The sequence below is a fragment of the Carya illinoinensis genome, chromosome 1 (genome assembly GCF_018687715.1).
Source record: "Carya illinoinensis cultivar Pawnee chromosome 1, C.illinoinensisPawnee_v1, whole genome shotgun sequence".
Classification (NCBI taxonomy): Eukaryota; Viridiplantae; Streptophyta; class Magnoliopsida; order Fagales; family Juglandaceae; genus Carya; species Carya illinoinensis.
The window spans coordinates 55084483-55110476 of NC_056752.1; the positions used below are offsets into that span (position 1 = coordinate 55084483).

The 25994-nt window shown below is 32.5% G+C and overlaps 2 protein-coding genes across 3 annotated transcripts; both read right to left on the reverse strand.

Moving 5' to 3' along the window:
- Positions 1-1160: 1160 nt before the first annotated feature.
- On the reverse strand, positions 1161-4955 carry LOC122289780 (protein RETARDED ROOT GROWTH-LIKE). Of its 2 annotated transcripts, none has more exons than XM_043097061.1 (7): positions 4497-4955; positions 3957-4065; positions 3666-3825; positions 2715-2863; positions 2481-2632; positions 1531-1645; positions 1161-1425 (listed from the first exon to the last, which is right to left on the reverse strand). In XM_043097061.1, the coding sequence occupies exons 1-7, from the start codon at positions 4874-4876 to the stop codon at positions 1288-1290; spliced, it is 1203 nt and encodes a 400-aa protein (XP_042952995.1). In that variant the 5' UTR covers positions 4877-4955; the 3' UTR covers positions 1161-1287. The 2 variants fall into 2 exon arrangements, with proteins under 2 accessions (XP_042952995.1, XP_042953003.1); XM_043097069.1 differs by having other exon boundaries at positions 3666-3838; positions 4497-4637.
- A 2490-nt stretch (positions 4956-7445) lies between these two features.
- LOC122289791 (AP2-like ethylene-responsive transcription factor TOE3) lies at positions 7446-10835 on the reverse strand. Its single transcript, XM_043097079.1, has 8 exons — positions 9815-10835; positions 9558-9583; positions 9414-9444; positions 9232-9319; positions 8991-9136; positions 8596-8699; positions 8360-8463; positions 7446-7869 (listed from the first exon to the last, which is right to left on the reverse strand). Exons 1-8 carry the CDS (start codon positions 10351-10353, stop codon positions 7597-7599), a joined length of 1311 nt encoding a protein of 436 aa, XP_042953013.1. The 5' UTR covers positions 10354-10835; the 3' UTR covers positions 7446-7596.
- Positions 10836-25994: the final 15159 nt, after the last annotated feature.

Consider the following 25994-nt stretch of genomic DNA (forward strand, 5'->3'; position numbering starts at 1 on the left):
TCATTTTTTTCAAAACGATTATATGCCGCTTGCATAATCACGATTGCAAATATCATTTCTCAGGACATATATACAAATATATTCTATGAACTAGGACCGCCGACCATGCATGCCTACTTTCACGGACGTTAATGAAGCAACCTAACTAATTAATGATTCGTTTGGAAATCGTATATATAGCTAGACCTAGTCATTTGTTCGCTAGTTACGTCAAGAAAGTGATCATGAATTATGCAACTTGGAGGAAAAAGTTGTTGAATTATGCAACCAAGGTTTGATATATAGCGAAATCCAATAGCCGAACTGTAAAAAGTGAATACTTTAATCCAACAAAAGAAAAAGCGTGTGAACTATTGACCAAAAAAGAAATAAAATAAGAAGAAGAAAACGTGGGTATGCACATCACATATACGTCGGTGTAGATGTCATCGTCTGTACAGAATTGCGATGCAAAGTGGAGTTTTCACTTGAATCACGGTAGGACATCAAAAGTGGAGTTCTCTGTTACACGTGTTAAAAGCATGTGGCACGTTGTTGCTCAGATTCATAGTCCCTTTCGCACTGTGTCTCTCTCTGCAACATGTACACATGGATGTCATAACTCTCTCTCTCTCTCTCTCTCTCTGCAACAGAGCTTTGTTTAGGGTATTTTTCTATTGTTCTTTGGGGGGAAAAAATCTCACCGTGCTACTGTAAAGTTACATTGTGGAAGTTTTTAAGGCGAGCATGAGAAACTGAGACATGGATTATTAGTTCTGGGGAGTTCCGTTTGATATCCAAAAACTGCTCAGCAACAGTGAGACAAGGAGGAAATGATTGGGTGAACCAGAAAAGTTCGGGTATAGCCAAATCTACATATTGGCTAGCTAGGTGATTATTAGAAGTGACTAAGTTCAGACTTTGGACACCAAAACACAAAGAATTGCCAGGACAAACTAGGCAAAGATGTCAATTACATGGGAAAAGTGACGCATTGGACTGGAGTTTATATAACACCATGGCCATGAGTGAAACTTAGGTGAAGAGGGCACAACTCGAAACTACTCACATGTTATTCAATAGAATATTTTGATCTTTCATTGAAACTATTTGAATTAGTTAATTACAAAAAATGATCTGTAGACTAAACAATTTAACTTTTTTAAATTATAAAATAATAATAATATTTTAACAATATTTTATTTAACTTTTAACTTTTATCTACGACCATCTCATCTATCTCTTTACCATCCAAACCCCAACTAAGACAGTGCAATGTATGACCTCTGACATAACTGGAAATTAGTGCTAAAGATTAATTGCTGACCGGTGGGCTATGTCATAAACAGATACAAGTATTTCAGCACTTATCAGTGCGATGATGAGCCATTCTAGAAAATCTGATTTTCTATTTTGGAGAATTTCTTGAAGGAAGCGGATATTGTGCTGCAAAAATAAATCAACAAATCAGTACAACGAGCACATTGCTTAACACAAGATTCATTAACGTGTTGTTAGGTCAATAAGCTAGGATCCGAGAAAAACTCCCACCTCCACAAACTTCAGCTTAAAATCAAGACTTGCAAATCTCTGAGTCAATTCGAATTCATCTCTAAGATATTCCCATATCTGAGCATATTTTGCATCCTTCCAGGCAATGTCAGACCTGTCAAAAAAGAGTCAAACTTTTCATTAGTTGTATCAAACATACACAGTGAATAAGCTAAATTTTGAAAGATATATATATGATACGAGGTCAGCAAGCGAAGATGGATCGTTCATGATAGAAACTATCAATCCTGAAATAGGAATCCCCCACAGTGAACAGAGCACTTAAAATTATCATCATCCTCACACTATTCAATAGTGCCAAGGTTACCAACAGCAACATCCAAGGGAAAGAACAAAGAGCAATACAAGTGCTTGCCCACTCAACAGTCTGAGCAGCGACACAGGATGATGTTAGTCAAAGAAGATTATGAAAATTCAAAAAACTTCTAACGAAAAATAGAATGACTTGATTCGTACTTACAAACCACTGTGGACATTTTTAAATCTATATTGCTTTACTCAAAAAGTAAATCTATAATGTTTTTTGTTACTTCCTTTTGGTTTAGTGATTAGTCTAATTCAAATACATTATGTTAATCTTAATTTACTCACTGTTTTTTTCATACAAATCACATTTGCTTAAATCTTTAGTATTTGTCATACATCATTAATTAAAGATACATTAAAAACTTGACAAAACCTAACATTTCTGCTAGGGCAAAAGCTTCCACACTACATGCAAACAGCAAAGAACAGGAGAAAACTGTATCTGTCTTCAATTACGTTAACTTTTCTTGTCATTCATTTAAAGTCTCCCGTTTTCTTCAGATTCCATAAAGTCAAAGCCAGCAGCTTTGAGAAAAAGCATTGAGAGACTCGTGTATTTTTTAGGCTTTACATGTTTTCACCATCGTCAACCATTCAATCAATGCATGCCATTAAAATTTTACCTCTCAAAAAGCCCAAGTTTAAGAATGACATCAGCAAGATTAGAATTTGCCTTTCCCACTAACTGAAACAGTTTTTTCCTCTTCATTTCAAACTTTCCAGTAGTTTCCATCTCACGATTTATATCAGTAAACTCTGCAACCATTCCATCAACCTAAGAGCAGAAAAAAGATTTGTGAGCAGGACATATAAAGAAATACCCACAGCATAATGATACATAATGATACAAAACTAACCTGGCGTCCATAGTAATCAAGGGCAATGCTTTGACCAAGAACACTTCCAATCGTCCGGATCCCATCAATATTCAGGTACTGCAACATAATGTAATCTAATCCACCTTCCATCCACGTGTTCAAAGTTGGCTTCTCTCTCACCTCATACTCTACACTTACAAAACACATTCAAATCAAGACAAAGTTAGAACATCAAACATACAAGATCTTAAGAATTTCTCATCCATTGGAGTATAACAGTTCTTAAGCAAAGAATAGATGATAGCAAAAGAGTTAAAAAAGTGTTTACTTGAAAGTTCAACAACTTTAAGTTCCCTTAAAGAACAAATGAAAAGGTTTCACCAGGCTGTAAAATGATGCTTCAAGACATTTACTCACTGATAAAATTCATACGATTTCTAAGGGAGACCCCATTGACATATCAATGACAAGACACAATAACCTTATTTATTCCGTAATTTATTTCCAATCAAACGAACACATTGTGCCAAATCTTTTTTTTTTTCTTTTTAATAATGACACAGTACCACATGAAGGAGGGCACTTCAAACCCACCCTTGGGACATAAATCTTGAATGCACAACCCCGCTCTCCGAAATTACATATCAAATAATGCAAGAAAGGTCAGGGTTAAATCAACCCAGGATGTCTGAGTCCACAGCACATCTCAAACCTGCTCTTTGACCACAATGCTACACCCTGACGGGCTTGCACAAAAATTAATAGAGACATACAAAGGTAAGTGTCTAAAGCAACAAATAATATATAAACTATACTTTTTATGGTATCAAGACCCTCAGTCATAATTTTAGCCCTGACCATTGCTACTACCCTTGCGTGTTGGATAAACATTTTTCCAAAAAAGTTGCATTACACAATGATTTAGAGATATTTACAAACATGAACCCAGTAACCTTATGAGCAATCAAAATATTCAGATTAAGAGCTTACCATCCTTTCTCATTTCAGGTAGCAATCCTGATGCATGTTTTTGTGCAAGTTTCAAAAATCCATCTACATCCTCCTCACGGACATTAAACAAGACAATGGAGCCATACTGAAAAACTACCATGTAACAGCAGTTACTTCCACTCAAGGAAGTACCCAAACCCTGAGACAAAGAACTGTCCTAATTAACTGGGTCAACTTAATCACAAAACAAGAGCATATACAAAACTTTGCGGTTAAGATGCAGAAAACAAGCACATTCACGTCACATAGACCAAGCAGAAAAAAACTTACATTGATCTGAGAAAGATTGCCAAACTTAAGAACGACATAATTGGTCATTCGCGATGTTGGTGGGATAAAGTTGGGTTTGTTCTGCTCCACTAAGCTTCGCAAATCCACACTACACCGGAACAAAAGAATCCCCAGAAAATTCAGTTACGCAAATGTGTGTGCGTATTGTGGGGGGAGGGTGTCGCTTCAGACTTAGGCAGAATGGGGTTCCATTCTCAACAAACTGACTTGAATGTTCCAAAAAGCTATGGGTGCGCAATAAGAACATAAGTGTAAAAGAAAATATAGGAAAAAAAATCGTTTCTTCCATATGTTCCTGGAAAATAGTGCGAGTCATTTTGAGTACAGTTTTAATATGTAACCAATAAATTTAAACGAATGTCAAAACCGGTTTCTACTGTAGTCAATTTACCCAAGCACGCCCATCTTTTCTATTGCACTTTCAAATTACCAAATGAATAAACTACTAGCGAACCCAAACAGCCGTAAATTTATAAAAACTTTCTGAAAGTTGAAAATAGAGGTAAAAAAGAAGCAAACCTAGTAGAGAAGAAAAAGGCTCTGACGGGAATAGAGGGCTTATTATCCTCCTCCACGCTCTCATTATTGCCGTCACCGACCTCGCAGCACAACACTGGCTCGTTCCACTCCAACGTGGGCGCTGAAGAGACCGAGGAAACGCACCGCACGACAATGAAACCAAAATTGGAACCGAAACCGCGGGCGCCGAGGCCGGGGGTGATCGAGGAGATGGCAGGGCTGAAGATGGTACGAAAAATTAGGTTTTGGGGGACGGAGAGAGCATGAGGCCTTGGGTTAACAGTGAGGACTGTACAGATGGGTTTGAGCAAGAAGGAGGGTTGTGTGGAGGAGGGGAAGAGACGCAAAGCTCTCAGGTGGACGTCTATGCTCCGCCACATTTTCCTGCGGCTTGAGACTCGAGAGCGTGTATGCGCGCCTCTCTGACTCTCTATTGGGAGGGTTTATGTATTCTTCTTTTTCTTCTTCGTGTTTTTTAAGCTTTCAAAGCCGGATCGAAGCGGGCCTGCCTTCAAGTGGGCCTAACTATATCAAAACGGCACATTAAGTTATTGGGCCCAATCCCGAGCTTCTCTGGGCCAATGATCTATCAAAAAAGAACTTGCACTCATTTGATATCATCAGCCACACTCGCCTTTTGGCAGCCCATTTTTTCTTTGCTTGAGCAAGTTTTTTTAGGCATGTATACGTTTCTGCAAAACAATCGACTTTGAGTACAAAGTGAAAGATATTCGATAGAGTTTTGGTATTTAAAACACTTAACGTGGAACTCAATATCATTATAAAAAGTTCAAAAAATTACATACATTTTATGCCAACTAATATGACAAATTCTAGCTCATTAATGTACTGATAGGTAAATAAATCCGTGAACTTTCAAATAAATTTGTTCATTTCATTATCCACAATGACATGCTCCAAGAGAAATGCTTCCTTAGCTAAAACAAGTGCAGTTCTTGTACTGTTTTTAGCGAGTTGATCTAAAACTGGTCGGAATAAGGCATTAAAAAATCTTGTACTATATTTAGCAGTCCATTTGATCAGGATGAAGATTGGGTCGTCTGCCCAGCAATGCTTGTACGCTTTTAGCATAACAGTAACTGTTCTGAAGGTGGTGATTGCAATGTTGATACGAGGAGGTCACTGTAAGTAAAACCAGTCTTTTCCCAAGTCATTGTGGGAGCAAAACTAGGCGACTAAAGACACGTCATATTAAACACCATGATTGGAACAGAGCAGAAAATCCAACCAAGTTCAAGGTCTCTAGTAATCGTAAGTCAGCATCTAATTCTATATTGTTTTGTAGGGACAAAGTTTTACGCATTAATGTCGTAGAGATTCAAGAACTCGCCAGAAAGAGTTGTGTGGATGCTTGGAAATTGCCGTATGCTGAAGTTGACTCCAGCAAAATCAAGTGCAAGCCGGGACAAGTTTTCAGACCTGGGGCCCTCATTTTTGTCCGAAAATCGTGACCGAAGGGTTGATTTCCGCATGTGCAACGAACCTTGGGCCGCACAAAAACGTTATCTCGGTATTCCCAGAAATCTTGCAACTTGGCGTAGGTTGACGTTGATGCATACTGCCACCTAGCATTTTAGCTACAGGGTTAGATCTGGGTAATGATTTTCTTTTTCTTTTTGGTCTTGTATGCTGTTTAAGTGCACATGTTTTATTATAGTTGCCCCCATCGACTTCATCTATTGAAGCGACAAAGAAACAACAACGATGGCTATTAGGTGAAATATACAGTCTCTGCACTTCAACAAACATATGTCACACTTTACACTTCGAGCTAGCTATTGAAATTTGAAATTGTCAGATTGAGGCACCCACGTGGGCTGACCCCCTCCTCTCCTGCATTGTAACGGATGGCTTTAAGCCATGCGTTACTTCCTTTCAAATGGCAGGGTGAAGGCTGGCCTCATGCAGGATGGGGGCAGTTGATTCTTGTAGCATTTTAAGTAAGTCAAATTTTTCTCTCTTCTGTTATCTCTTAAAATAGTATTTAGGTTGTGAATATATTGAGTATTGCTCTAATCTATACTACGTAGTACACTTCACTATTAGGAAGAGACATTTGACGTTTTGATAAACTGGATAAACTAATAGAGCAACTCAATAAGTAATGTTTTAGGTATTTTTACTGTGCTTTCTTACAAAAATTAACATATTACGTTTTTAAATTGTTAAAATTGTAATACATGTTAGGAACATGTTAGTAATGATAAGAGAAAAAATAAAATAAAAGGAAAATCAGTCACACACAATACAAGATTTACGTATTTTGAGTTAAGTCATCAAATTGGGCCATCATAAACACAACCAAACTCTCCACACTCTAAACTCTGATTGTTCATCTTAACATAAAAAATAAAAATAAAAATTACAAAAGAGCTTTTGTAATTTTTTGTAATTTTATTTTTTAATTTAGGATCTAAAACGACTACGATTAGAGATGTGAAGTGTGTTTTTTTCTTAAATTTTCAAATAGAACGTATAATGAAGTTAGGGTCGTTGTAAGTCGTCATCAATTTTGATACCAGAAAAGAATTCTTTGACTGTAGATGTCGTGTGAAGAACAAAAGGTAAAAAAAAACAAGTTGAGGGAAAAAGAAAATAAATTACGTGTACATTTTTTGCTTGCGAATGAAATATGCTCGAATGGAGCTAAGACGTGTGGCTTTCAGGCTTTGTACGGATCGTATACAGAATACCGAAAGTGATAGGCGATCGAGAGCACACATCAATCTATATGTGCTCCAACCAGACATTATTCACAGGCTTATATCTTCTGCAACTAATTACATAATCATTCACAAACTCAAGGGGCTGGTTTATTAATAAGGATCATAATAATCAAAGGATAAGCTTACTTATTGACAAAGCAAAAGGCGTTTTCAAAGACAGATAGGGCATGCAGAAGGATAAAAAGTGTTTGGAGAAGTACCATTGCAACAAGCTTCATGTTGTAATACTATTATTAGTATATGATGATACACGTACATCTCTGCACAATGCAAGACTGATATATGTGATTGGCTAAGTTGTCTTGCTTACCTAACCTTCTAAAGGCAAATCATTGCATCTTGGGTTTCAGCTCCTAGAGCCGATATATAGAGTTAGAAATGTTGGTAGTGGATGTAGTGGGTAGATGGAGTAGGCCGAGATTGTGGACAGAATTGTTCTGAGGGTGGTTGAGTGGGAAGATTGCTGATGATGGAGCAATGGTACTAGTGGCAGAAGAGAATCCTGATGATGCTGCACTCGAGAATACTGGCGTTGGGCTAATAATTCCATTGCCCTGCATTTGCCATGCCCATTTCGCAAATCTTGCCGAAGAAACAGTTTCTACTGTCTTCCCTCCTACCCTTCCCTGCGAGTTAACAGATTAATATAGTTTAGTTTTACTTGTATTAACATGAAGTGTAAATTTCCTTAATTCTAAATATAAAGATATGGAAAATCAGACTATTGATACTGTTCGATTAAAAACATTTGAAGGCATATGTGCCAATAATCTGGGGTGTTGGTAACTACTGCTAACCAGAATGGTCTTTGTCACTACTAAATTATTTGTGCCACCTACAAGTCAAGAAAGAATGACTGCAACATAGACTCCATGATACATGGATGTACACACACACACACACACACAATGAGACGTATAACAATCATGAAATGGCTGACAACACGTGCTATTGCAGATAAGTCGTATTCATGCTACTTCATTTCTATATGCTTCCACGAGAGAGTAAATGGTCTGGCTACCAGACAATATGGGAAGGGAATAGCTATGTGAAAGAAAAGTTGGAGAAAATGTGTCTAAGCATTGTAAAAAGACTGAATATGAGTAGAGTAAGTACCATTAATCTCTCTCTGTTGCAATGGAAATGAGATTCAATCCCACTGTCCTTCCCCTTAGAACCATTCGAAATCCCGAGGCTTAGATCAAGATTATGGCCTCCTCCTGAATTCATGGCAATATAATTCATCTACATATTCATTAACCGGGAACTCATCTTTCACTTTTAAAACGCAATAAAGAAATTACCTTTGAAACAACATTAAATAAAAATATTGAAATCTATTATGATATTACCTTGACCAATGTTATCCACAATTATCTCCCCTTCATAGGTGCTTGGCTCAAAGTAGGGTTCAGCTTCCCTCCCATTACATTTGATGGCTGCCATATCATAGGGCCTGAATTCGAAAAAGATCGAAAATGAAGATTTGTTTTAAGACTAAATCACAACTAATTCTTGATCATAATTACCTGCAAGCAAGTATCATAATTTCATAGATAAAAAAGTTGATTGTCCAAGGACTTCTTCTTTTGTATAACCATTTTTAACTTTAAGAGGAAGTCCAAAATGATAAGTTCTGAAATATCGGGCCGGTGCTTACAGCAATATATACCAAGTTTTGACAACAGCATCCAGTAACAAAATCATCACAATTACTACAATTTCAGCTAAGGAAAAAGTTTCTTACTTATTCCCAAGAACTTGTCCCATACGAGCTTCCCATCGACCCCCTTTGTGCAGGGTCACACCTCTGTATTTCGAGTTCCCTCGTGTAAATCCAGTGCTTTGGCGTCGAAGAACTTGAACAAAATCTTCTTTGGTCAGATTCATCATCTGCACATCAATCAAATCATAATTAGGACGCGAGATTCATCATCGGCATAAATCAGATATCAATCAATGATTGAATGAACACATCCCACTCCCACCTGCTTCATATCTTCCTCATAATCGTTTAAATCAAAATTGATATCTGCCTCAATTCCCCGGAACTTGATCGCAGCCCGATCATATGCTCTGAAATCACGGATTCAAGATGCCCATGATTAGTATAGTTTAACCAAGCATAAAGTAAATTTCCTTATTCAAGACAATATACAAATAAGCTCACCTAGCAGCGGCATGGGCAGTGTCAAATCCACCTGATAAATCCCAACATCCGAATTCATCAAGATATCCAAACCCTTTTGAATTTTTCATTGAAACTTTTTTCCCCAATAATGAAGTAAAATTGCATAAAAGATCGCCCACTTACCTAAATATACTTGCTTCCCACAATCCCTGTACATAAAAAAAAAAAAAAAGAGAGAGAGAGAGAGAGAGAGAGAGAGAGAGAGAGAATGAGTTAAGACCATCAAATAAAATATACTCTTAGATGTATGTAAGGTAAAACCATTTATGTGAAGCTCATACAATTAGAGTCAAGGTCAATAAAGAACTTCAAATCATTGAGACATAAAACGTCTTATTATGATCAAACAAACATATATTCATTATCCGTATAATCAATACCATATATGTGATTCCCATCGGCCGGTTCTCCGGTAGAATGTAACTCCCCGGTACTGCGAACTCCGAGACCTCGGCCCCCGCCTACTTTTCCTCACCTGCTGTTGCTTCTGCTGCAAAATTCCCAGTTCTGCCTGACCACCCGAGTCATGAGCAAACGACAAGTTCAACCACTGAGGCCTCGATGACAATCCCGGCCCGAACTCTGACTCCCCGCCTCCCGTTTCTCCTATTACGGGGAAAAGCGACCTCGTAACGAGTTCCGGTGCCGGGGTTTTGTCTTTGAACTCCTTGCCGGAACGGATACCATGATTTTCTTTTCTCAAGATGTCGAAGATGAACTCGGGGGAGTTGTTGGAACAGTCTTCGTCTCGGACGTTATTGGGAGCTTCTTCGGCGTTGACGACGGAGGAGATGGAGGTCCCCGAGTCTTCCATTTGGTTTCCTGAGCCCTTTAGGAGCTTCTCCACCTCCATTAACGAGTCCTCCTTCTCATCACAAAGCGAATAACCGGAGAGGATATCAACATTGAGGTCCAACATATCTTCTCTTGCTCTGATCTTCCAATTAAAATTGGTTTTACACAACACAGTACGCTTGACATGAAAAACCCATGTTCACAGCAAAACTTTCTTCAGAAAATACTGAACAAAGGGAGCTAAGAAAGAAAGAAATATATATATACACGAGAGATATAGAAGGTATAGCTTCCTCTCTGCAACGTTATTGGGTAGAGAGAGAGAGAGAGAGAGGATTTCTTCAGTTATTGGGGGAAGAAAACAGGCCGTCTCGAGGTTCTATGGCCACAAATGGATCGAAGAGAAAAGGCTGCAAACTGCAAAGCAACAGCCCACAGGCAGAGAGAGAGAGGACTAGTGGAGAGAAAGGGATGAGAAGAAGGTATTGAGAGAGAGAGAGACGGAGAGAGGCAATAATAGAAGATGATCAGAGGCTTGTGAAGCACAAGAAACTGGCAGAGGAACTCCGGGGGCTTAAAAGAAGAGATGGGGACGTGTTAACTTTGGAGGTAGAAACAGAAGGTAGAGCTACTTAGCTAGCTTGGTTACGGTACTTAAAAAGTTATCCCATTACTACTCTTGGTGCAATATTTTCACCTACGTTATTTGACTTTCCATATATATAATTTGACTCGATTACATAAATTAAGAGTGAACCAACCATTTAAACAAAATGATTAATTCGAAGATGCAAGAAAAAGACGGCCAAATAGACATTGGCATGGATTGACGACGTGGCAATTGGCATTTTAACTGCTTAACTGATTCCAATATGACCAAATGGTAGAGGATCAGAGACATTAACTGTTAATTTGCATGCCTTTTATTCATTGCGATTAGTTGTGTTATTTTTATAATATAAAATAATTACTTTAATCAATGATATCAATAAAATAATTAAAATATATATATAAATAAATATATATTATATAATTAATATATAAAAATAATTGTACGTACAAATCTCATATAAAAAATGACTAAAAGATCGGTTATAATAGTCTACATGATACTGAGAATTTTTTAACAAATCTAGTAAATTGAGGTAACTAGATTGGTCCCAAAAACAGTAGACTTTTAACAAATATAAGACTTTTTAACACTAATAATAAATGGAGGTATTATTTGAATTGAGAAATACTTTCATCTCATTGTTACAATTTTTTCAAATTCTCACGTAAAATATAATAGATAATTCAATTTTTTTAAATCTCAAAAAAATAATAATATTAAAAAATAATACTCTAATAATATTTTATTCAACTTTTATTTAAAACAATTTCATTTCATCTCACTATCCAAATAACCTCTTAATGCACGAGAAGTGGAATAAGCAATGAGTAACGCTAATACAAGTAATATACGTTAAATGGAGATATCTGACCTAAATCCAACGCGTACTTGGGACTTAAATGGTCTACATTTTGGATCATTTTTATTCTAATAAATAGATTACAATTTACAATTAAATTGGTCCCAAGAAGCTGGCTATATCTTTTTTTTAAATTTTATATATAGTTATCTTTTTGTATTTTTTGCATATTCTACTTATGTGATTGGCTGCATGATTTTTTTAATATAAAACCAATTATATAAGTAGAGTACACAAAAATATATAGTAGTAACTGTATCATAACTCTATCTTTTTAGTTATGTCTATGCAGATAAGTAGAAGTCTCCCCAGCATATATAGAAATTATAAGAATCCAACACGCACTTGCAATTAAAATAATCCACTAAGTACTTGTCAATATTTTTTATGCTAATAAATCGATGGTTAATTAATTAAGAGTATTGTTATATCTATAAAAGAAATTACATAAAAATAATTTAACAAGCTGACGTGGTTTTATCTAATCTATTATATCAATGTTACACAAAATTAACTTTATAATTTGATAAACCATACAAATCCACATCAGTTTATGTAATTACTTTTATATAATTCTTTTGTGAATAGAGGATTTTCCATTAATTAAAATTGGTCCCAAAAACTGTTTTCTTTATTTATTTATTTGTTTGGTACAAGTCTTGCTTAACTGTATGATTTTCCTTTTTAAGGATATTACAACCTCCATCACAAATCTTAATTCATATTATATATTATATTCTCAAATAATTAAAGGGATATTGTTTGGACCCATCTCAACCTCCCATGATACAAAATTCCCTTTAAATTTTTAATACCCGATATCTTAAAAATAATACCGTTACTTATGATCTGGTAGACGATCCATAAAAAAAAAAAAAAACTATTCATTATTATTACAAACATGATTTTGCGAAACCCATACTGCTCATGAAAGTTGTTTATGGAAGTCTCAATTGCATTTTGTAACAAGTGTGGTACGAGTGGCCGCATTTAACGACTTGGACGGTCGGTCACCAATATACGCGTGACAGACTGACTGACTTACTTTTCCACGCGGATAAAAAACAATTGAAAAAGACTTGCGCCTCATATTTTTTATTTAATTAATATGTAATTTATGATATTTATACCACGTATTATACATGATTTGTTTTCTTTATTACATATATAATGTATGGATGATGAGTATAATAATTTATTTAATTTAATAAAAATAAAATAAAAAATTAAATATGTTGTATAGTGTATGGAATGGGCTAGAAATGACTAGAAGAGCTCTTGTTATTTTTATCTTTTTATTTAAACACATATATTTAAGTATTATAATAAAATTATAAAATAAAATTATATATTAATTAAATGGACGTGTGATACCATTTGTCAATAAAGAAATCCAAGCTATCCAACACGTAAAATGCAGGAAAATTATCTACAAAATTCATGCATTTTGTGGTGATCCGCCTGGCGACAAGTGATAGGCCAAAAACCTTCCATGATGAAAGAAAAAATATATATTTATATATATAGAAAATTCTTATATATATATACATATGTATGTATGTATGTATAGCACAGCTAATCCTGGTGATCTAAATTAAAAGACCTTTCAGGACAATGTCGACTGTACCAAACATGTGGACCTCTTATAGGACCACCACCTTGGATTTATTCATTAGATTTTATGTGCGATGGTCCCTCCCCACAGCGATTCAATAAATCCAACAGTTGGGCTGGGGCATCTCCCTTCCAAAACTACCAGTCGTTCTCACCAGACTTTTATTTTTTCAATAATGTTTTAAAAAAATAATATTCAGAAATTATTTTAATTATTATTTTTTTATCATGTTAAATCAAATTATTTATATTTTTCAGTTATTTTCCAATCATTAAATTCACATTAAAATTTTTAAAAAATAAATAACAAAATAGTATTATTGATATATCATCAGTTATAAGATTTTAAATTAAAATTTTAAAAAATAATATTTACAGTTATATGTTACGTAAGTGTCGTGCATTTTTTTTTTAAGAAAAAAAGAGTAAATATAAAACTCAAATAAAAAAATTAAAATAAATAAATGATGCTTGCACAATTCATAATTATATTTAGCATTATTTTTTATTTTTTCATTTATGATGCCGGACTTTAAAATGGTTGGAAAACAAATTATGATTTCGGATTTCTTAACCTAAGATTTAATTTATTAAAAGAGAATTTTATTGCTTGAAAATTACATGTGCAGATTTTTTATTAAATAAAAAAATATTTTAAAATGGATATTTTTTATAATTTTAAAAAAATGTAAAGATAAACTTATCTAAATCAGCCAACTAGACATAACATTAATTTTTTGTTTTTAAAATTATAAAAATATTCTTCGTAAACCTCCACTTGATTATTGCAAATAAAAGTTCTCAAGAAAAATATCCTATAGGGCATGGTTTTCAATTATATCTCTACAAGCTGGCCTGCTGCTTGAAAAAGACGAAGAAGCGGACGAGGAAAGATAATTCATACGGATGTGTCCTTTCATTAAAAATGTGAGTGACTTGTTCTTGGCGTTTACAAAAAGGGAGACCTCGTGTGTACGTTGCTCAGACCAGAGTTTGCATTTGTCGGGAATTAATTAAAAAACATTTTTCTTATCATCTTCATATTTCACACGTCATATTTATTTTATTTTTTTATAATAAATATGTAATATATGGATGATAAATAGAACAATTCAATTAGTTTAATATGAATAAAATGAAATAAAAAAATAAAAATTAATATTTAAATATATAAAATGTGTAATATAAGATGATGTATAGCATTCCTCTTAATTAAATTGACACTCAAAATATCCATGTGAGATCACTGCACATCCACCCAACAATGACCACATTGACCATTTTATGTTAGAAAAAATCTATTCATGATTTTAATTTTCATCATCCTCTCATCATCTTATGATGTGACATTAAATGATAGGTTTATTAATAAAATATAATAAATAATTTTTAATTATCTAATATCAAATCATAGGATGATGGAAAGATGATAAAAATTAAGATGATGAATAATATTACTCTTTATGTTATGCAGTTACACTATACGTGAAAATCTATATGGTATGCCTTTCCCTACAAGTGATTCCATGAGTCTAATGAGTGCTATTAGATACACTATTATGTGTTGTGTTTGTAAATTATGTACAGACTTTTTAAAAAAAATTAAAATTATATAAATTATTTTCTTTTAAATACGATATTCCTAGTAATTGATTTGTTATTTTTTAATACCTGTACATTCAGAAATATATATATATATATATATATATATAATTATTTAAAATATACTAAGTAATAAAATCTAAAAGAAATAAAAAATATTATTTAAACAAAGGGTTCTTATATCATTGTTATGCATCGAATAAAAAAAATAAAAAAAAGTCTATATCGTTATCTTTCATAAATGATCATGTACACAACTAAATCACTGCAAACCAATGGGAGCCCAACTTTTCTTGTTTATCATTTATAATTGAGAGTTACATGTCCCATTCACAAGAGAAAAATACAATTAAATACCGGAAGACAGAAGTTGGAGGAAGAAGTGAATCACGTGTTTGACGGGGGGGCAGAAAAGTGTCTCTTCCAATGCATGGAGGGCCAAAAGTTTATGCCGTCCGTTGGACCACAATTCTACAACTTTCGAATGACGTGTTTGCTGCCCTTTCACGTCGAAATTACATTTTGACCCGTTAGAAGATATTGTCAATTAAATTTTTTTAAGCTTGATTACTAATTAATTTCACGACTTTTTAATTATTGTAAAAGTCATATGAGCTAGAGTGCAACGTGACGTCCGAGGAAATATCAAAGTGCTGAACAATGTAGTCTTTTAGACATTTTATGATTAAGACTTGTCATAGGTAGGTTAGGTTTGGAATTTTTTTCAAATTAAAAATTTTTTAAGAAAATAATATTTTATTTAACTTTTATCTCAAATTAAAAATTCTCATCTCAACATTCAAACCTAACAGTCTCAATCTCTTTAAATTGTATTCATTTCTTTATAGTTCATGTTTTAAATATCCCTTAAATAACATATTTTAATAATGATAAATACTACAAGATTCATTTTATGTATCTAATTATCTTCCATCTTAAGATCGTTTATTTTTACATATAAGATAAAATGACTTAAAATAAAAGTCAAAATTTGAACAAAATATTATATGTTATAATATATTTTTTAATATTATTGTTATTTTAATATTTAAAAAAGTGAAATTATTTATTTATTTTGTATAAGACTTTAAAAAAATTATAATAATAAGATGAAATGAGTTGAAAGAAATTATGAAAACAAATGAGGCCGTGTCTCATTTTAATATAAATTGAAACCAAGTTTTATCTATATCAAAGGATATACTAGATGTGCAAACAGCTATTAACATGTCTAGTGGCCAATATCTCATTTTTCAATGTCTAGTGGCCAATATCTCATTTTTCATGCATCATACACAATGTGAATATTTTTAAATTTTGTATCGTACCGACTGGTATAGTTGAAATATTTCATTTTCATGACTTAATCAGTACAGAGAAGATCCTTGTTTTGTACTAGTCTAGATTTTGGCCGTTTTGACCCGTACCGGTCGATATTTTAACCTTTATTTTTTTTCATTTATTCAAACTGTATGCTCATTGTTTGACTCTCAATTCAGACTAAACTATTTATATTATATATATTTATATATAATTTATTCATATATAGAATATTGTTTTGAAATATAACTTATATATAATTTATTCATATATTGATTATTCCGAAATAGTATACAAAATATTACTAGTACCGAAATATTTTATTCCAGTACCTTGATTAGTACGGTATTCAAAACTTTGTACCTTACCCTTATGTTGCCCAGATGACTAACACAAGAGGGGGGGGTGAATTGAGTTGTATTAAAAAAAATAACAATTATAAATCAAATATATAATATAAAATATAAACAAAATATGAAATAACAATAAATATAAAGAGTAAGGGTAAGAGAGAAGCAAACTCAGTATGTTAACGAGGTTCGGCCCCACTGCCTACGTCCTCGCCTCAAGCTACCCCTTGAGGATTCCCAAATTCACTATTCAACCTCCTTCAGGTGGAGATAGAAACCTATTACACCTTTGAACAATACCGCTACAAAGGATCCGTGTAGAACACCCTCTACACTTGCAATCACCTTACACGTGGTGATTCAACTATTCCCCGTGTAGAATACTTTCTACACACACAAGGGTTATACACACCCTTTTTCTGATACAAAAGCTGATAGTTGGTAGGTTATCAGAAAACACTCCTCAACGAGTGAAATAAGAACAATACAGCGCAAGCTATATCTCTCAAAATGAACAAGGATTAAGGCTCAATGTTTAGAGAAGAGAGAATGAAAGCTTTGAATGAATGTTGTATGCTCTTTGTGTTGTGAATGTGAAGCTCTCAAATGATCTATTTATAGGCATATGAGACTTCATATTCAAATTTAAAAAGATTCACATGTCAAAGACAACATCATTCACTTTTTCAAAAAATTCAAATAAAAGGTTCTTCTTTTTCAATTGTCAAAGACAACATCATTCACTTTTTCAAAGAATTCAAATAAAAGGTTCTTCTTTCTCAATTGTCAAAGACAACATCATTCACTTTTTCAAAAAAATCAAACCTAATCTTTTACTTTTGGCATATGACAAAATGAGCACACTTTCATTTTCAAAAAATTCAAACCTAATCTTTTACTTTTTGTATAAGTCTAAAAAAGCATCAATCACTTTTGAAAATATTCAAATAAAACATGCACATGTGAAAGATGACAATCAATCATCTTTAATATTTTCAAAGTTCAACCCTTTAATCAAGGCATGCACATGCAAAAGATGACAATCAATCATCTTTCAAAATTTTCAAATTTAATTTTCAAAAATATTCATGCACATGTGGAAAATGTATTTTAATGCTTTATGATAAAATATTAATTTTGAGCATTAATCCTAATTTCGAATTTTGAAGAGATTTACAACATTACTCTATAATTTTAATGTGAACTTGTTCCCTTCTTGCTCATGCTTGTTTCCTTGATGTGCTTGACTCCATTGTGTAGACAACTTGAGCTTGAGACTTCTTTATTCTTTGAATTCATTTGTTATCATCAAAATCCATGTGTAGATTTATAATCACATGAAACTTGAAATCTTGAGTTCAACAATCTCCCCCTTTTTGATGATGACAAATATTTGATAGAACTTGAAACCTATATTAATACTTAAGCTCCCCCTGAAAATATGCGTTAGTTTTTCAAGCAAAAGTATAAATATAATTCCAAGCATATATAACAAGTTTAGCAATTTAAACAATGTTAATGTTCTAGTCTAACACTTCTCCCCCTTTTGGCATCATTAAAAAGGATCCGCAACAAGAAAATGGACTGAAGAAAACGATGCGTTTAATAGTCACTGTAGATAGTTGAAAAATGGAGCCGTCCGTGACCCGACAAGTGCTGCAAAGCCTCGAGGCCTAACTCTATGAATTTAATACGGCTGAAGATTTAAACAATCGCCTGATGTTGTTGACAAACGGGATTGAAGGCTCCGAGTTTCTATAAAAAAATGATCATTTTCATCTATCGGATGCCAAAAAAATAATCACTTCTTGACCTGAGTTCTGTTTTTCCACAACGATAGAATGGCTGAGCAATTCTCTTCCACTAATGTTCCAGACTTGAATCAGGAACCCTTGACGCATCAATCATCAATCTTCTCTCCTGAGGCCGTCAATACCATGATAGGAGCAGTGAACCGTTTTTCTAGTAAGGCTGATTCTGAGATTATTGCAGAATCAAGAATGCTCAGTAATCAATATGCTGCCTCTGTTACGATCATGTCTCGAAGGTTAATGGCGAGGGTGAGTGAGATTGATCATCTTAACATGCAAATATCTGAGTTACGACAGAAGCTTGCTAATAAGGATAGTGAGAATAAAAGGCTAAAGCAAGAAAACCAAGAGTTGAAAAAATTTGCAGATTGGTATGCTCATGATCTGCAACCACGAATAGAAGAGCTGGAACGAGAAAGGGTTCAGATACAAGGTCAACATCGGCAGATAACAGCAGAGGTTCATCGTTTACTAGAAAAATAGGGACAATCTACTGTTAATCTCGCTGGCTTAGTAAGAAAACTTTTGACAATGTGTGTCCAGCATATCTTGTATTTCTTTTGACTAAATAAGATTTGAAGAGAAAATAGTTTGTCTTATTCTTTATGCTATCTCTATAAAATCAGTCCTGAAGTTCATTTAATCCGCATCAAGTTTTCATCTCATCTCTATAACTCATCTGCATTCCTTCAGCATTCTCGTTTTAAGCCTTCTATTCTTTTCTCAATGGCTCATTCTTCTAACATTTCTCTAGATCCATCCATGAGGCATTCTGCATCTCAACCTCCTGTTCTTTCTGCAGCTACCATTGGTGCCATGTTGCAGCAAGAAAATAATAATCTGACTAATAAGTCAGATTCTGATGCTATTTATGACTTGGTGAGTCTTGGGACTCGCTACTCTTCCTCTATTGTGGCTTTTTCTCAGCGGCTACAAGCCAAAAATCACGAAGTTGAAAAGCTCAAAGAACAAATTGTTGTACTTCAACAAATTGTTCAAGAGTCTCACACAAGGGAAGGAATCATTCGGCAGAAGAATAAACAGTTGAAATCTTTATTAGATTCTTCATTCCGCTTGCCGGTTCCCATGAATAAGAATGACATGATATTGTATGAAGAGAATGAGCGTCTCAAACATGAGGCTAAGAATCTCAAATTTATGTAAAAGTATTAAAAAAAAATCTATCTCTATTTTTATTGACTCTGGTCTATCTTTTAAGAGATATTCATAGCATGCATCATACCTATTTCTCTTCTGATCATACATAATCTATCTTCTGGTAAAGGTTTTGTGAAAATATCTGCTAACTGATCGTGTGTGTTTGTGAACTCTAACATTATATCACCTTTTTGCACATGATCTCGAAGAAAATGATACCTTATTTCAATATGCTTAGTTCTAGAATGTTGTATTGGGTTCTTTGAAAGATTTATAGCACTTGTATTATCACATTTGATTGGAATGTGATTATACATGAGTTTAAAATCTTCAAGTTGTTGCTTCATGTAGAGAACTTGAGCACAACAACTACCCGCAGCAACATATTCTGCCTCAGCAGTAGATAGTGCAACAGAATTTTGTTTTTTACTAAACCAGGAAACTAATGCATGACCTAAGAAATGGCATGCTCCACTAGTGCTTTTTCGATCTATTTTACAGCCAGCATAATCTGCATCTGTGTAGCTGATTAGATCGAAAGATGTGTGCTTAGGGTACCATAACCCTAGGTTAATTGTACCACTAAGATATCTAAGAATGCGCTTAACTGCAATTAAATGTGATTCTTTTGGAGATGATTGAAAACGTGCACATAAGCACACACTAAACATAATATCTGGTCTACTGGCTGTTAAATATAATAAGCTACCAATCATACCTCGATATATCTTCGAGTCAACTGGCTTACCGGATTCATCTTTATCAAGTTTAGTTGATGGGCTCATTGGTGTTCCAATTTCCTTAGCATTTTCCATCCCAAACTTCTTCAGTAATTCCTTAATATATTTTGATTGATTGATGAATGTCCCACTTTTTGCTTGCTTAATTTGCAATCCGAGAAAGAATGTAAGTTCACCCATCATGCTCATCTCAAATTCTTCCTGCATAGTCTTAGCAAAAACTTGACACATATTTTCATTAGTAACACCGAATATTATATCATCAACATAAATCTGAATCAAAAGAATATCATCATTTTCATATTTAATGAAAAGAGTTGTGTCGATTTTTCCTCTTGAAAAACCTTTTTCAATCAAGAAACCACTGAGTCTCTCGTACCAAGCTCTAGGAGCTTGTTTAAGTCCATATAGTGCTTTTGTGAGTTTGAAAACATGATTTGGGGAATTATGATTTTCAAAACCTGGAGGTTGCTCAACACCTTAAAAATTAAGTTTGTGGAGCAAGTAGTAAAACAAATCAATGTGATTTTATGTTGGACAATAAAATTATATGGGAGCTGCATGTATCAAACTGTCCCATGGCACGATGGTATAAAGAAATCATTGATCTTTAAAGGGAATACAATAATGTTTGCGTTATTCTTGTCATGGTTGGACGCTGAACTTTGACATTTAAGCTGTTTTCTTAATATAGTTATATTTGTTTTTTCTATTTTTTTTTTTAAGGACGTGTATGGTTTTGAGTTTTATCTTAAGGCCCTATGTGGTACAGAATAAATCAAAATAGGGATATATAAATATAAAATATTTCATTTTTGTTTTTACAAAATTAACAAAGCATCCTTGATATATGTATATATAAATTATTTTTCTCAACTCTAACTTGTTATATATATATATATTTGTCTAATTATATAATCTAGTCAAACGTTTGAATCATTATTTAATAACTGATCAACAGCCAAAGCAATTATTTTAATTACGAAGTTTAAGATCAATATTATAGAAGTTTATAGATAGAGAAGATCAAAAGTTTAAAAATCTCATTTGGTTACACAGATCAGAAAAGATGAAATATTTTGTTGAAAGTTAAATAAAATATTATTTTAATATTAATTTTATTTTAAGATTTGAAAAAATTGAATTGTTTATTATATTTTGTATATAAATTTAAAAAAATTGTAATGATTATATAAGATGAGATAATTTAATTTTATGTAATCAAATCCGTTCTTATTTTTAAAATAATACGAGACTTATTTAAAAGAAAAATTATATTCATTATCTCTAAAAACTACACATTATATTTTTTTTTATTTTTTTTATAAAATGTTTAGTATATGAATAGAAGAATAAATCTTAAATAATTATTTTTAAAAAATTAAAAAAAAATGATATGTGGTATATATGATCGATGAGAAACAAATCTTTATTAAAAAGAAAGAAAACAAAACAAAACTAGTCTTCATAAATAAATGGTGAAGAAGGACATTTCAGGAATGCAGGGACAAAGAACGAACCACCCAACCCAACACCATTGAGTGGAGATAAGACTCAAGAGGAGAGATAGAGAGAGGGGGGAGAGAGAGAAACCTTAATGGAGACAAGAGGTCGTATCACTTGTCACTGACACAATCCAACCACACCAATCAATTCCACCCAAAAACAGTGCTAACAATCAACGCCAAATCTGAACCGTCAAAATGTCTCAATTTGGAAAGAGAATAGGAAGGTACAAGCGTTTGATTGCTGGGAGATAAGATAACGAGGACATGAGCATCTTTCATACCACGTAGGAACCTTTCCTCTTATGGTAATCCCTCAACCTTAAAAATCTTTCTCCTTTTTTTAAAGGGTATTATATTCCTCCTCCTCTACTTCAAGTAAACAACTGATCCGGTCCCCACTTGATTTGGCCGATCATGCCGGCATTACCTAAAAAGTCCAAATTCTCCCTCCTTTTAACATAATTTAATTCAATCCCTGGAAACCAAAGTGTAACAACGAAGCCTCCCAATTACTTGCATGATCAGCTTTTATATATATATATATATGTAAATCTATCCATTTAATATTTATATTAATATTAATATTTACAAATATCTTATTTATTAAATAAAATAAATTTTAATTTAATATATATATAAGAAGATAATCTTCAACTGTTCATGATGATCACACAAACCAAGCCAATATCTTTGATCAAAATGTCTACGTTGGAGGTTGGGGGATGTGACCGTACGTTTCAGGCGTGGAGCACACATGAGCGACGTTAAGAGGAGGTTTGAGTAGTAAAATGAAATGAGATGAGATTATTTTAGATGAAAATTAAAAGTAAAATAAAATATTATTAATAATATTTATTATTATTATTATTGTTTTAAATTATTTATTATATTTTATGTATAATTTTAAAAAAATTGTGATTATGAGATGAGATAATTAATAAAGAGTGTTTCTCAATCTAATTGATTTCGAAGTAATATATGCATCATTGCTTAAATCATAGCAATCTCATGATCACATTAAAATATAATGAACTTTTTTATTATATATATATATATATATATATATATATATATATAGGAAACAGTAGGCCGGATGTGAATATATATATGATTTTTTTCAGAACTCTATTATTACATAAATATAGAATTTAAAAATAATTATTCGAAGGTGAAATTGTTTTTTTGTTTTTAATATGCTATCAATTATTTATTGTTGTTGATTGAACTTAATTAGCCAAAACTACATACATGGGCTTCAAACTAACATTAAATGCAAGTCGGTAAAATAATGGGTTAGGTGTCAATTAATTCAATCATTTAAGACATGATCAAGGCAGTAAAACAAGAGATTAATTAGTTCGATTAAGAATATAAAATTGATGTCAAACGTAAGTCTAGTGAATAAGAATGACCATTGATATCATAAAAAGAGCTTTTAATTTAATTTAATTATTCTTAAATTAATGTAATTTTATACTTATCATCTATATACCACATATTTGATAAGAGAAAAAAATAATACAAAAAAAAAATATAATATATGAAAATGATGAATAATTTTTTGTAAACAAATACATAATCTTAAGAGAAATAGAATTTATAGTCGTAGATTATGCAAATGCTATATAATTTATTTTAAAAAATAAATAAATATGAAATTTATATAAAAATAATAATTTTTATTATTTTTTAAAATAATTTTGCAATACTTCGCGTTGCTATAATCTTTAGGGTATTAAAACATGATATATTTCATTGTGTATTATTATATTCTACACGTAATCTTTTGGGGTCGGTTGAGCATAGGATTCATGATAGAAGGTTGGTTCTTGTAAATTTTATAATATTTAAGGCTAATATAATAAAAAGGGACAATAATTGGATTAGATGTCACAAAAGGTTGGCGCCTGCAAGTGGGAACATAAAAATATTGCAAATTGGGAAAGCCGATAAGATTTTTTTTTTAATGTTTCTTGTGTACTTGTCGGCAGAATACGAGGTTTTAAACTTCCTCGACTGACGTGGCCTCTTCCTCTCCTTTCAAATTTCAGTATTGCCTTATCTCTCTTATGTTCCCCCGGCCTCAGAATTACTGAACTGTCCTCTACTTTTCTTCTTGATCTGCACGTGGTATTGGAATCCACCCTTCCCTACTGTTTATTTTGTGGCTCGCTGCATGTCCGTTGAAATTTAAGGGGCCAGTGTTATATAAAGAAAAATTTATTTATAAATATAATTGTATATTAATATATATATTAATTTTATTAAAAATATTATTAATTTAAATTTTAAATATAAAAAAATCAGTGTTGATATATAGATTAATACATAATTTTATTTATACGTAATAAAATTTATTATATTATATTTTCTCAAGATTGCTATTTTTCATCTTAATTTTATGAGAAATACTAAAGCTCCAGAATTTGGAAAATTTATTTTTTTACCAAATATATATTTTTAATTTACTGATTTAAGTAAATATTTTTTAATGATTTTTTGAATTTTTTTATTTTTAAAATATATTTAAGAATATAAAACAATGAATGAAAAGAATAAAAAATTAGAAAAAAAAAAGGCTGATTCGGTGAGTATTCGGGACACAAGTTTAAGTAAGTGTAGCATTACTCTAATTTTATTATAAGCTCTTGTGTAATATATTTTAGGTAAATTTTTATATATATTATTTAAATAAATAATTATTTATAACGTGTCTATTTTATTTTTCTTCTTTTTGACCAGCATTCTCAAGCTTTCCCTTTTCTGAATTTTATACCAGAGGGTTACATGTTACATGCAGCCAGCAGGACGCATGTTCGGTAGATAATTAATCTAAAAACTCGAAAGTTCAAAGTCAAATGCTTGAGACTTTGACTTTATTATTATTATTTAAAATTCCTTTTTTTCATAAGCAATATTGCTACAACGTACCAAATATTACAACTTCAGTAGAATAAAATGTATCATGTGATAAATGTGTAAAGGTTATTCACTCGTTTTGAAAAATAGTAATATTTATTATTAAAAAAATTAATTTTATTTTTATAAAAGTATCATGTGATAAAAGTACGCTCAGGACTAAAAATATAATTTCTATTTTATTATATATATTGATGGGATATTGGATGAAATGTCTTGATGGTTTATATGAACGTACACATGATGAATTAATTACCTTCTGATTATTGGAAAATAACACGTGACAAATTATTTCAAAACAGCGTTAGTCACAAGATGTAAAAGATCAGAGTGGCCAGTTTAAAAAGCATGCAATGGATGTAATTTGATAACTGGTTTCTAATTTTACGGAAATGGCGGTCCCATGTGTTCCATCTACAGCACACAATCCTTAGCTGTAAATAGAATAAATTGCTGCAAATATTGGAATATTTTAATTATTTTTTATGGCCAACAAGACTTTGGAGAACCGAATTCCAAGCAATAAATTAGATCATGTTTATTGCCTTATCTTTTTGAAAGAAAAGTTTTTCCTCGGTAGTAAGTAGCAGTAACAACTCCAACTTATAGGCCGGTCCTCATCATCATCATCAACAACCAAAGTTCAAAGCCATCTGTCTGCCAGAAAAAGAAAAATCAAAGCCATATAATTAAGGTGGATATGGTCAAATATTTCAATCTTCTATAATATATCGTTATCAAAGATTCAATCAAACAACATGATGACAAAAGGCTATACTAAATATTTTGGGTCGGTTGTGAAGTTTGTATCATATATAGACCTACCTCCAAAATTAGATTTTAAACTTCTTTTTAGGATACAATACCATCAAATTACTGGGTTAGCATTCTATTATTCTAATTTTACGTTTTCAACTTCCGAATTTTACTGGGTTAAAATACAAAAGTAGAAAGCTGAGATATATATATATATATATTTTTGGGCATACGAGTGAGAACATATACAATAATTGATTTTACATTTAATATTTTTGGTAACAGAGAAAAAAGTAAGGCATGGAAGTTTTGCAACAAAGTAAAGAATAATGGTGGAATCTGTAAATGATGATCGAGGAATGAATCCAGCAACGATGAAAGAAAGGAATAAAAGTGGGGTCTATCCATTATTTCCTACTCTTTAATTGTAGGCTTTGCGGGTTGATATTCGAGCTAAAAGAAAAGTGATATATTATATGTAAACTTTACGTTTAACTTGAATTAATACCAGACAG